The sequence below is a fragment of the Lacerta agilis genome, chromosome 7 (genome assembly GCF_009819535.1).
Source record: "Lacerta agilis isolate rLacAgi1 chromosome 7, rLacAgi1.pri, whole genome shotgun sequence".
Lineage (NCBI taxonomy): Eukaryota > Metazoa > Chordata > Lepidosauria > Squamata > Lacertidae > Lacerta > Lacerta agilis.
Window position 1 is genome coordinate 38004239 of NC_046318.1, and position 14204 is coordinate 38018442.

At 42.3% G+C, this 14204-nt stretch overlaps 1 protein-coding gene across 2 annotated transcripts in view; it reads left to right on the forward strand.

Moving 5' to 3' along the window:
* Positions 1-1365: 1365 nt before the first annotated feature.
* Positions 1366-14204, forward strand: part of PTPN2 (protein tyrosine phosphatase non-receptor type 2) — a 28156-nt gene continuing 15317 nt past the window's right edge. The window contains exons 1-2 of one of the 2 annotated variants that reach the window (XM_033154848.1): positions 1366-1608; positions 7946-8036. In XM_033154848.1, the coding sequence (XP_033010739.1) occupies positions 1534-1608; positions 7946-8036 (166 nt within the window). In that variant the 5' untranslated portion in view covers positions 1366-1533. The remainder of the gene's footprint in view (positions 1609-7945; positions 8037-14204) is intronic. The other variant, XM_033154849.1, reaches the window with a different exon arrangement.

The following is a 14204-nucleotide window of genomic DNA, read 5'->3' on the forward strand; positions in this document are numbered from 1 at the left end:
TGGGTTATGAGAACCTTCAGGAGTCCACAAAACACTGAGAAACACCGCCCAAAAAATAAAGGTAAAGGACTCCTGGATGGTTAAGTGCAGTCCAAGGTGACTATGGGGTGCGGCGCTCATCTCGCTTCAGGCCAAGGGAGCCGGCGTTTGTCCACAGACAGCTTTCCAGGTCATGTGGCTATCATGACTAAACAACTTCTGGAACACTGTGACGGAAACCAGAGCACATGGAAACACTGTTTAGCTTCCCACCACAGCAGTACCTATTTATCTATTTGCACTGGTGTTGCTTTTGAACTGCTAGGTTGGCAGAAGCTGGGAAAGAGCAATGGGAGCTCACCCTGTTGCTCAAATTCAAACTGCTGACCTTCAGATCAGCAAGCCCAAGAGGGTCAGTGGTTCAGACCACAGCACCACCCACTCCCTCAAACCACTGCAACACACCCATTGCAGTCATTTTGTGACTGGTGTCTGCAGCACTTTTGTCAAAATTCAAAATGTACCACTGCCCAAAAACGTTGGCAACTTCTACATTGGTACCATCTAAATGTATGGCTTCTGTGCATTTTGGTTTTTCATTATTTACCTTTGACAGAAAGTTTTTTTACAGAAAGGCTAGATTGTTCAGCAGTATAGAAATACTAGCAAATGAATGAATGAATAAATAAATAAATAAATGCTAGCAACTGCAGCTGGGATCCTTTGCGTGGAAACTATGTTCCTCTCTCAGCTTTCCTTCTTTGTGAGGAAGAAACAGAACACATGTGGGACTTAGCAGATGAGGCACTGAGCAAGTACCGGTAGGAACAAACTTGATTGCTCATTACTGAACTCAACACTGGAAGGAGCAGGCTTAACACAACGTTGATGCAGAGTTCGCCCCTTTATTTTCATCCATGTAAATAAAGCGAAAGCAAAAAGAAAATGCTGCACGCAGGCAGCTGTCGCGTTAACAGCCAAACTGGATTTCTTCCATTTTCCTGACACTGAGTAATCGGCCTCACTGACAGGTACAGTATCAAACTTCCTTTACAATCGTGTCCTCCTTTACATGCTTTTTTTCAGGACCCTTCAGCTTGACGGGCATTTTACAACTATACACAGGGAACTCCCTCGGGATCTTGAGAAGCAACCGCTTCCCCCAATCCTCCAGTCCCTGAACACATGAGGAAAGAAAATAATCCCACTTCCTCCACCTGCTGAGCCCCCTCACGAAACTCGATCCACACCCTTCCCGCCCAAAGGGAACCGCGGAGTGATCCCAGCCTCTCCCCCCCCCCACCCTCCGTCGCGGCCAATGGGCGGAGCTTCCGCAATTCAGGGTAGGCGGTCATGGTGGCCTGCCGCGCATGCGCCTGCTGAAAATGCCGCCGAAGAGCCGCTAAGGCTGCGTGCGCGGTGCGGAAGGTAGCCAAGGGTAACACGGTCCGTGAAGTGGACGGGTTGTCGTCCGCGCCCTGTCAAGTACCGCGGAGTAGGTGATGAACTTGTCGGCTCCCAGCGGCCTTCCTTCCTCCGGCTGTCGCCGCCATTATGTCCGTCACCGCCACTATAGAACAGGAGTTCCAGGAGATCGACGCTGCTAACGGCTGGCAGCCCCGGTACCTGGTGAGTGAGGGAAGGAGGGAGCGGCGCGTAGCGGGGAGAGAGAATTTGGGGCCGACGCGGGTGGTGAGGGAACAGGAAGTCGTCGGGCCACGGCCAGCTTTCCCCCCCCCCTCCCCCAGGTAACCATTGAGGTTCGGAGAAGTAATGCGCATGTTCCAGTTTTAAGAAGGGGCGGTGATGAGCGAGAAGGAATAATAAAAGAGGGCTGAGGGGAAAACGCATGCGCCTCGGGGGTCGGGCAAGAGGAGAAGGGGGCATTTGGGCAGGTTAGTGCTGCGCATGCTCCGGCAGTCGGGCCGGTGGGGGTAGGTTAAAGTTGCTTCGCAAGAGTGGTGGCGGGAGGGTTAAGTTCGTCAAGTGAAGTGTCGCAAGTTCCAGCCTCCGTCTCTCCGGGTTCCTGTCTCACACTTCTGTGTTTGCTCCGCTCCAAGCTGTCGTGCTGTGTTGTTCAGGCTGTCGCAAGTCGCCGTTTCGCTCGTGTCGAATATTCCTGCGGAGTGAAATGTCCTATCGACGTGCAGGGAAAAGAGCTGCCCTTACTGTACCAAGCGGGGCCACGCTTCCTCCTTAATGCGCGTTGTGTGTTACAACGTCACTGTACGTTTATGTGCGCTGCTATCAGTCGCTCTGCCCCTGCCCCTGCCGAATTAATAACTTCCTAGCTACAGTTTAAACATAGTGTCATGGTGCCAGGAACAAAGGAAAAACCGGGTTCTGCTGGAAACTCTCGGGAATGCCTCACACATTACAGTTCTGTCTAAATATGACACAAGCACAGGGACAGTACCATGGAACCATAATTTGTTGCAGCTTCCTGATGTGTGTTTGCTTGGTGGCAAATCCAGGTCTGTTGGCACATAATGTGTAAACTGGCCTTTAGTTGAGAACTGGATATAATTTTAACTTTTCCAAAGTTTATAGGTGAGAAAAGACTCACTTGAGCTAGTTGTATTTACACACAAAAGGTTTTAGAGTTCAGTCTGGATCTTGATAGAATGTGTTGTTTCTGATGTTAATTTTTTGAATCATTTTGGAGTCCATAAAAAAGCATATGAATACACATGCTTCAGATTCAAAACAATGCTAAGTCTCTTTAGATTCAGCGTGACCTAAAGTGATGGTGGTTTTAAAAGCCCAAGCTCATTACATTACTGTTGCTTTGTTACTTGTGTAAGTCCATGAGAATTGTTTGGCGCATATATATATATCAGGGCAGATTACAATACAATAAAACTGTAAAACCACACTACAGTGAAGCCAACTCATCACTGCTTATAAAACATAGCTTATCCTTAAAATGCCCAGGCAGGCACAACCCTGGAACCTCACTTGCAGCAGTGACAGAATTCATAATAACCGCCCCCCCAAAAGCTGTGCTAATAGATTAATTTTCACCTGGCACTGAAATGTCAAAAGTGTTGTTACCTGTCATGCCTCTAGGGAAGAGAGTATAGGCACCACCACCACAGAAGAGGCCTTGTTCCGTGTCACAAGAATGGCTTTCTCTCATATCTAATAGCATAGGGCTAATACAGAAGAACTGTTCATTTGGGTATTAGACCTTAAAGTTGTTTGGGGTTTTACAGATCAGCTCTAGCACTATGAATTCTGCCCACAAGCATATAGATAGCCAGTATTGGCTTTTCAGGTCAGTGGCTGTGTGATTCCAGCTAGATAAACTGGTTATAATTACAATGCCACATTCTGAACTATTTATGGCTTCTTGACTGCCTTCAGGGGCAGCCCAACATTGCAGTAGTTCAACTGAGAATTTACCAGAGCATAAGCAACTGTCACCAGGAAACAGATGTACCTGATAAACCAGAACATAAGAAAAGTCCTGCTGGATCAGGCCAAGGCTCGTGGTTCAGCATCCTGTTCTCACAATGGCCTACCAGATATTTTAGGAAGGATCTGAGTGCAATAGCACTCTCCCCACTTGAGTTTCCCTGCAGTTTCCCCTGTTCAATCTCCCTGCAACTGGTATTCAGAGGCACGTTGCTTCCAACAGTGGCAGTAGAACATAGCCATTGTGGCTGTTAGTCATTGATAGCCCTATTCTCTGTGAACTGGTCAAAGACACTGCTGCACTGAAGTTACCTGAACCTTAAGTGACAATTCTGAATCAAAGAGTACCTGAGACTACACACAAGCATCATCAGTGGGAGTGGAACCCTGCCCAGAATAAATTATCAAACCAATTCCAAGACCCTCAGGGCCTCCACCTGTCAGGATTGTCTCTGTTTATTGACCCTTATTCATCTACACTGATGATTAGAATTATAGAGCCAGAAGGGACCCTGCAGGTCATCTAGTCCAATCCCCTGCAATGCAGGAATCCTTTCCACAGCCATCCTTGGGTGGGCTCGAACCACCAACCTTGGTTAACAGCCAGATGCACTGACCGATTGTGCCACAGGAGAGCTCCCAGGATTACCTATAAACATGTGCAGAATTCGTTTCAAATGCCCTTAAATTGGGAGGCATTATCTAACCTTTGTGGTGGCTGCTATCCACATAGAGTTTTGGGAATGGGCTGCAAGTACGTGGAATGTCAGCCATGTCTCCTCAGAAGTAAGTCATTACTCCCAGGTAATTATCACAGCCTTAGTGGTGTTTTGCATGCTGCCCTGAATCTTTTTGCTCTATTCTGCTTCTTGTATTGGTAGATTACAGCCCATGACAAATCAATAAGATTGAAACCAATTCACAAATATCTCTTGGATAACTAGGGTATATGTGCCAGTTCTGTTTGGAGCAATAGCTCAAGTTCTGTGTTACAAAGAAGCAGTAAAGTTATTGAGCAGGGACCAGCAAGGTTTATCTGTGCCGACGAGATTTCTGGTGTCTGTGCAGACGTGATTTCCGACGGCGTGGAAGCAAGTCCCTGCGCTGCACTGGTAACTCGGTTCAGGGGCAGCTCGTGGGCCAGTCAAACGACCCTTCGTGGGCTGCTTCTGGCCCTTGGGCCTTAGGTTGCTGACCCCTGTTATTGAGGGTAGAAGTAGGTGGTAAACGTGGTACTTGTTTGCCCTGATGAGGCAGTTCAGTGATTGAATGTTCTGTATTGAGAATTGACAGCCTGAAAGCTGGATTTAAATGTATGTTCTAGTGAAAGTTGTTCTCTTCCTTGCTCTTTTCCTATCCATAGTTCTGTAAAATTCAAAATGAAAATGGAAAAGAGCAGAATGAATTTCTTCATCAGAAGAGCAGCGTGTAGCCAATATGTTCATAATATCAATATTTCTTGTTGTCACAGTAGGGTTTGCCTGTGATGTGGCTTTCCTGGTTTCCATTTACTTTGGGCCTTTGAATCACTAGACTTCTTGTCACACTGATTGTATCTTCTAATTTTTGCAATCACTGTCAGAGCACATGTTGCCACGTGCTTAAGCATAGTGGTGTGGTTAACTCTGTCAGTAATTTCTCACATGACTGTATTGCTGCTGGATACTTTGTGAATAATGGGTTCCTCTCTGCTAGGTGGTGGTTTGATCTGGTGATATGATGCTCTGAGCTTTTAAAGCCCCTTCTTTCCTTGTCTGCTGGCTGTGTTTCCCTAGTACAGTTATTTTCTGAGCTGCGTATTAGGGACTCTTTCTTTTCCTAACTTTGTGTGGAATATGTTGACTGTTGGTTGGTTTCATTTATTTTTTTGAGTTTGGGCTATTTTTTCTGTAAGTTTTATACTGGGTAGTGAACACTTGTGTATTTCCACTGACACAAGGGCCAATGATCTGTTTTCTGATGGTGGTATTTTCTTTGTCGAAAGAGGGAAAATTTTAATATATTGTTCAAAGTGATTATCTTTGGTAATCCTTACTTGCATATTGTAAGGTGGACCAGTATTATATAAAAGAGGTAAGGATGCTGAACCTGAGAGTAGTTTTGCTAATACTTCAGAGTGAGCCCATGCTTAAAGTGAGATATCGGACTAAGGAACTGGTGGCTCACAGTTGACACTCCTAGCTGCCATGTTAAATAACACTGTACCCAGGATAGGATGTGACTAACATTTCCATTTCTTGGTTGTTCTTGTGCTACATCCTTCTCTGGCCCCTTGAGAGATGCAGAGTCTGTGCAGCGTACTCAGTTTTCTTTTGTTGGGCCAGCAATCTGTAGGAGGGAGAGATTTGTTCTAACTAGTATCCAATTTGTGTATATTCTCTGTGGGTCCTTGAGTTGTTTCCTGCTATGTGATGTACTCACTACTGAAGCTCAGACTAAATGAAGGATTTTGCAATACTTACTTTAATAGCCTTGTTCAGTTTAAGTGAAAGAAACTTGGGCTTGTTGTCCCCACCCCACCCCCCAGCCTGCTTCCAGTGTGGCTGTAAGGAGGTGTTTAAAATAATTCCCTGCCATTTTAAAATAACTGCTGTTTGGCCTGGCCTTCAAATCTAGACAAACTGGTTAGTCTTACCTTTGGTTTAGGGAAACAAGCCAGTTTCAAATGATGATTAAAATTAATCCATTTTAAATTCAAGCATAATGATAAACTGAAGTTAATTGAAAATAAAATCAAACCTTACAATCCCCTCACTGCTACGTCAGGGAAGGAGGATGTACATAGGCTAAAGCTTAATGATATAATGTTAAACCATAGTTTGACATTATATCTGGACTAGGTCAGTGACTAGGACCTTGGTGGTCAACCTGTGGTCCTGTAGATGTTGCTGGACTCCAACCTGCATCAGCCCCAGCCAGCATAGCTAAAAGTCTGGAATGATGGGAGTTGTAGTCCAACAACATCTAGAGGGCTTCACCCCCTGCATTGACTGATAGAAACTGAGTTTTCAGTAAGCTTTAAATCCCAGTAGTGGTAATTAATACCACCCTGGTGGATTTCTATTTTATTTTATTTTTCTTCAGATGCAAGTTTAAGCTTATGCTAAGTCCACAAGGAATGTTGCAAAAATGACTTTCAAAATCAATTAAAATATATCTTAACATTTGCCTCATAAGTGCAGTAATGGGGCTGTCATACTGGATGTAGTAGAGCACTTGGCCATGAAGTTCTTTCCCCAAATCTTACTTGAAGGAATATCAAGCTGTACCAACTAAGTTACTTTTAAACCTTAAAGTATCAGGATACAAATTGTTCCCAACAGATGTTACATACATGGAAATTTTGAAAGCATGTTTGCATTCTATATTTTTTTAACATTTTATTAATTTTCCAATAAAAACAGCCAGTTAACATATCCATCAAATCATAATAATCCAATTAAAAACAATAAACTAACATAAAAACCAAATTACAATCAAATAATTAATTATTAATTTTTCTGGGGCTCCCCATAGTCTGGACCTTGAAGCATCTCTAATATCTTCTTCCTGCTTTGTTGTTATTCTCAAATTTTCCACATTCTGATCTTGACACTTTGTAGTTCATAGTTCTCCGTCCCTGGGTGTGCGATTCTCAATCATGTCAGAAATCATAAATCCTTTCATCCATCAGGTACAGCTTTATTTATATATATTCCACTGTCTGTTTGCCTGCACACCTTTTCCTGACTCCATTCCATTCTTCCAGTCCAAGCTGTAGTCCAAATCTGCCCTCTGAAGTCCGAATCTATCCTTTGAAATTTAATGACGCAGCAACTGCCAAGTTATTTCAATCAGGGCTGTTATCCAAGCCTTAAGATTTATTTAAAAAATAATTTCCACCTAGCATGCTGGCATTCTAGAACCTCAGTCCTGAACATTTTGTTATGCAAATAAATACATGCTTTCACTATAATGCTATTAGTACCATGTGTGTATATATATATTCCATTTTTAAAAGCCCCATTAGGGTCTTGAAGCAGTGGAGCAATTGTAGTGTGGAGTGGTGATGGAACTAGTTTCTTTGGTATTAACAGCCAATTCAGACACCCACAGTGTGCATCTGCTATTCTATTAGCTAATTTACAGTTTGTAATAAGAGGTTCTCTAAATATCTGATCACTGACTTGGATTAACATTATTGCCCAAACTGTTGTTACTGCATATCCAGGTTGGTTCTGTTCAAAACTTCCTTTCAGTTAGTAGATAGACCAAGGCTATCTCTATTTTACAGTAGTTAAGCAGAATTTTGCTACATGAATGCACTCTACTGATTTAGAAACTTGGGTTGTAATAATTTTAATCACTGCATAAAATACTGTCCTTGTTGAACTGTGATCACAGTAGTCATTGAATTTTCAGTTGACAAAGAAACAAGGATTACAGCAAATTGAGTAAGATAAATTTCTACTGTAACTTTAAATATAATCTTGGTTTTTATTTGTTCAGCATCTTTTGTTTGTACTGCCAGGAAGTAAACAACATAATCAACTATCTATGTTTCTTCCAGGATATTCGGCACCAGTCCAGTGATTATTCACATAGAGTTGCAAAGTATGCAGAAAATCGAAATCGTAATAGGTACAGAGATGTTAGCCCATGTAAGTAAACCTTTTTTTGTAATCTAGTGCATGACAAAGTAGGTTTGACATTACCAATGCTAATACTTTAAATAGTTTTGGGCTAGTGTTGTAGAGTTTGATATGTGAAGCACCACTCCAGTCATTGAGATGAAAGTGCATACAGTCAACAAAGTCATGTAGAAATTATTGTACTTTATATAGAGAGACTTCTATAGAAGCCTTCTATCCATGCAGTATTATATTTATATCTCACTTTTCTTCTGTGGAACTCAAAGTAGTGTACAGAGGCCTCCCAGGCTGTCCTCTAGTCAGGTGCCAGAACTGGTTAACCAGAACTAGACCTGCACAACTTCTGCAAGGTTGCTGGGCCTTCAGGAACCCTGGATAATCATTATTATCCAGACTTCTAAAAAATTATTAAGACTGATGTTGCAGTAAGTATGTGCCACTTAAGAAGCTCCTTCATTTTTCTTTTATGCGGTTTCAGATAAAGATAGTTCATCTGAACTCGACTTTGTTATGCTGTTGAAATAAAAGATGTGACACTTCTGGTATCTTTCAGAAGGAATACTACTTATGGTAAATATGTACTAGACAGGGTTTGGGACAATTCCATGTCACTCAGTTAATCATCAGCCTGTAGACAGTACCGTATTTGGAAGAGACAAGCTGAGCAACTGCAAATTTATTGTGATAAGCATATTCAGACAATCAGAATGGGAATATTGTTCTTTTCAAGATTCCATTCCCATAAACTAGCAAATTCTTTCAAATTAAATATATTTAATGTAGATTCTTTGTAAATGTTGGTTTTGCAGAAGTGGTAATTTGTATGAATTCCATACAGTCTGTGTTGTTTTGATTGTTATTCAATTCCATGGCAATTGTCAACTTAAAAGATTAAATGAGTGCTTTATAAGAAGCAAGGTAGAATTATTCTCAACTTTTGCTGGAATACTGATCTGCTGTGGAAAAGTGAGGATTCCAGGTCACAGTGAACTCCAGGAATTAATTTGCTAGAGTAGATTAATTTATGTCTTGTGTATTTCCAGCAAGCTAGGCTTATATAAACATGCCTGAAAAGTCTTTTAAAAATCCTATTGATGTCTGTGGGACTCTTCCAAGATAAATGGCTTATTGACTCCGTCAATAAATTCTTGTCTGCCAGATTATAAACTAGTATATTCAGTACTGTACTTTATTTTAATCACATTTAGAAGGGCATGTTTAAAACTTGAATGATAAGTCTTAATTCTCCTTACTTGTCACCACCAGTGGTCCAGAACACTGGGATACTCTCTACTCTATCCACTAAGAGTCAGACTTTTAAAAAGACCTCTACTTTTGTCTTAAGGTGGGGGTGGGTAACAGTTAAAAGTGGGCTGGATCCAGCCTGCAGAAACTTTTTATCTGGCCTGTGGCCTCTCCTCAGACCTACCTTGTCCTCCAGTTGGGTGACACTGAACAGAGGCACCCAAGACACCTCTGACCAGAGTCATACAACACCCCCTCCTCACTAGCATTTCCCAGAAATGTAGCAGTGTCTTATTATTCAGTGGTATACTTAAAATAAGTAAATATGCAGTCTTTACAAGTAAACAAAGCAGAGATGTGGGTTGTTCAACAAGCTCGGAGTCCATTTATCCCTTCATAATCTGCATAGAGCTATTTTGCTCTTTTTGTTGAAATTAGAGCAGAATAATAATTTGAAAAACTAGACCAAATGCTTGCTTTTTGTCACCGATGGACTGAAGCACAGAAGTGGGGTAAGACTGTTGTCTTCTGTATGAAATTCAACAGCACAGCTCGGTGATTCAGTGGTTAAAATAGTACTTGCTGACATCATCTTTCCGAGAACACTAGCACCAGTATGTGTGATTTACTATAACAAGATCTTAAGTTTTTCCTGTTGGCAAATGGTATGTAGTATTTACAAAGGTTTTGGTTTCTGTCCAGCAGAAACATTTGAGTTCCAATAAATTGATAATGAAAAAAGAAACTTAACGCTTTCATTTCCAAACAAGGTAAACAGTTCTCCTTCAAGGAAACAATATTTGAAGCATTTGTATAGTGTAGGTAGGTAGGTAGATAGATAGATTCAGACTCTGTAGATTTTAAATTCTCTCTGGAAAATATGTGTACCACAAGTGATTGCACTTGGTATCATATTTTCTGGAAAACACCATCTATCTCTGAGTCCAAGCTTTTATTGACTTTTTAAGGCTTGGAAAAACATGCTTGTTTCATTCATTTTGAACAGTCATATACTGTAAAAACTTAGTACACTTGAAGTAAAAAAAATTCTCTACAATCCTCTTGGGTGGTGCTGGTTTGTGCTTGCCTCTTTATTGTGCAATTAGATTTATTTTCAGTCTGACAGGAACTCAAGGTTGTAGGTCTTCATCTTAATTTCCAGCAACACATATTTTGGTTGTGTCTCTAGATGGTGTCAGAGATCCCTCCCCAACCTCTATACTTTCAGTATTGATTGTATATCTCTAGGTGCTCCATGAGTGTATAAACCCTGGCTGTAATTTAAATTAGATGTTTATACACATAAAGGTGTGCACAGCCAGGACACTATCCGCCATATTTGCTTCATCTCCAACATGCAGCAAGGCAAGCCATTGTGCAGATTGAAAAGGGGGTTGAATCTGTAATTCAGCTACTGATCATAAAACAGTAAGTTGCATCATACACAGTTTATTGGATTGTAGCCCCAGTTCTTCATCAAGTATAATAGAATATTTGTGTTCACTTTCCATCTCAGTGGAGCACTTCATGTATGCAGTTTGCAAACCCTAGCCTTTCACCTAGAAATGATGAAGGAACATTATCACAGAAGGATGAGCAGATGATTGCCATGGACAAGATACATGTTGGTGGGAGTTGTGAGAAGCCCAATCTTGGGGGGAATTCTAATTACAAACATTTAAGAGGAGAGCTGGTGCAGTGACATGGCTTCAGGTATATGTTGTGAAGTTAGAATTGTTAGAATGGTTAGAATTGGAGGCCTTAAACAGGCCAATGCTATGTCCTCCTTACCTCCGATCTGTAATTTAAAGATTATAATGCTGGCCCGTGTTAAATGAATTACTGAGATATTGAGTGAACCACTTATTCAGGTACAGCTGTATTAATGCTACAACTAATGGTTTAAATGCTACCCATAGAGAATGCCAGGATTCTTCACCCCTGAAGAATCTGACACCTATTGTATATGCCAAATGGGTGCAGGTGTAGGTATAAAAATACCTAAAGTATGTATGATAGAGAATCTGGTGATGAAGTTGTTTCCTGAAGTGGTGATGCTTGCGTCCTGAAGCAATCTGGCAGTAACTTCAGTAATCTACTTGCTAGTCAGAGTTTTTATGCCTAGGTGGATGCAAGGTGTCCTACCCATGTTTAGAGTGCTTCATGGTATAGAGCAGGCATAGGCAACCTTCGGCTCTCCAGATGTTTTGGCCTACAACTCCCATGATCCCTAGCTAACAGGACCAGTGGTCAGGGATGATGGGAATTGTAGTCCGAAACATCTGGAGAGCCGAAGGTTGCTGACCCCTGGTATAGAGCAAGACTGGGAACCTCTGGCTGCCAGGCCAGTCTTTTCCTCCAGAGTGTCTAATTTGGCTTCTGAGGGCACCTTCCTCAAACCTAGGGTTGTCATATTTTGAAGAGCAAAAAAGAGGACACAAATTTTTCAACTTCCACATTTAACTACGGATTAGACTTTTAACCCCACATAGGGCAACCCTAGTATGTGTCTATATTTGTACATGTATATGCACTCATATAAGGGGGGGAGAAGGGGAGGGGTGCATGGATGTGGGTGTAGAAGAAACAATGGAATGAGAGGGAAGATTAAAAGAAAAAGGGAAATGAAGGGGGAAGGGGAGGATTAAATGATTGAATTAGGGTAAAGAGTGCAAGAGTGAGAGTAGGAGTAGGGGTTTGGAGGTAAAAGTGTTCAAGACAAGGAATCATGTTAAAAATGGGAGGTGAGGTTTAAAAATCAACATGTAAAGATTTCCCCCTGTCTTTCTTTGCGGTTAAAAATGCAAAATCAAAATGGAGATGCAAATTAAGGTTTGAAGGAATAAACCAAAAATTGGCAGTTAAAAGGTTAAAATTTTTGGAGGTAGAATTTAACCAGTTGTTGTGAGGTTCTCACTAGCTCTGAGTCCTGGTATACTCAGCTGAGAGTTAACACAGCTCTCTCCCACCTCCTCAAATTGACTGGGAGGAAGAGAGGGGACTGAATTTAGATTTTAAAAAATGATAACAAAGCAAAAATAAAAGAGGGGTAGTAAAAAAAAAATTGAAACATGAGGGAGAGAGGGGAAAATTCCCTAAAGAAGAAGGGCGGTGGGGGGGGGGAGAGAAAAAATATATATAACGGGGGAGAGGGGGGAGAACAAAAAGTAGAAGTCTCCCTCTTAACATGGAGCGTACCGACCTGGAGGTGGCCTGGGAACACGTGGGGCTGCAGAGTCAGGGTGGGCAGGTGTCCTCAGGGGGAAGTTGCTATCATTTTGGGTTTCCCAACTGGGTGCCACTGTTTTCCGCCCTCCTTTGCTTATCCCTTGTCAAGCCCACACCCGCCACCAGCACCCCTCTGCTGGCAGGAAAAGGGCCCCCACAGCGCCTGCCTCACCACCCAAGGGCAAGAGGCATTTCTCCGTGACCTCTTCTATTCCATTGCCCATTGGGAGCAGGAGTAGGAAAAGGAAAATTGGGAGTCCAGTCTGGAGGGTGCCACTGCCTCAGCCCCAGGCCTGGCCTTGCCTTGCCTTGCTCCACTTCACTGAGTCTGTACCCTGCCCAGCCTAGCCCCAGCCCCTCACTGCCTGGCAAGCAGTTCCAGCACAGGAGGAGACAGGGTGGAGGAAAGCGCTGGGAAGCAGGAGATGTGGAGTCAGAGAGAGAGGCAAGGCAGGCAGGCCAGACAAAGTGGGAGCTTCAACGCCTCACATTGCTCGGCAACCGGAGCACAAGGAGGCAGACATTTTGGCGAATTGGACAAATCCACCCAGACAGAATTTTTAAGCCTGAAAAAGAGGAATGTCTCTGGGAAAATCCAGACGTATGGCAGCCCTTCCACATTCACCCACCCACCCACCAGCTGATGTCACTGGGAATGTCAGCTGATGTGCAGGAGGACAGCATTTAATCTTGTATTGGCCGTGCACCCTCTTTACAGCAGGGAACAGGATTGCTCAACAACGGCAGCAGGATGTGAAGCCGTCTCAAAAGTGCTCCTGCACATCTGCAGGCGAGCAACAGCAGGAAAACACTTCTTCCTCACCAGACTTCTGCTGCTGCCGCCACTTGCACAAAAAGTGCACAAGTTCTGATCTTAAAGGGGAGGGAGCTTACAAATGCCTTTGCAAGCCCCCTCCTTAACATCAGCACATGTCAGTTTTTGCCTATGAGGTAGATCGTGATATGGACCCTGTTAAGGATCTGGCCTGTGGAGCCAAGAAGGTTACACACCCCTGGTATAGAGAATGGCCAGTAAGAAGATTTAAAAAGATCCAACTCCTATAAATCTTTTTTGGTATAGGCAGTTTAGCTGGAACATTAAATAATTGATGTTTTGAAAATGCTTAGTATGAGGATTGAAAATCTATTGCTTTTCAACTGATGCTTGTCTTATAAGACTTCTTCAAGGGAAGTTTCTGCTTCCTAGTATTTCTTCTCCACCCCAAATGCATATCCTTAATTTGTTTCCAAAATTGCTTTGGGAAGTTGGGCGTGAAAAAGTGTATGATTGCGTATTAGACTATTTAGTCATAATATACAGGTAAAACTCGAAAAATTAGAATATCGTTGAAAAGTCCATTTATGTAAGCAACTGTTTTCATTAGCTACTGGAGATAGATTCATGACATGCAAAGCGAGATATGTCAAGCCTTTATTTGTTATAATTGTGATGATTATGGCGTACAGCTGATGAAAACCCCAAAGCTGAAATTGCTAATTTGGGGTTCTCATCAGCTGTATGCCATAATCATCACAATTATAACAAATAAAGGCTTGAGATATCTCACTTTGCATGTCATGAGTCTATCTTATCTATTAGTTTCACCTTTTAAGTTCAATTACTGAAAGAAATGAACCTTTCCACGATATTCTAATTTTTCGAGTTTCACCTGTATATATATAGAGAGAGAGCTATATACAAAA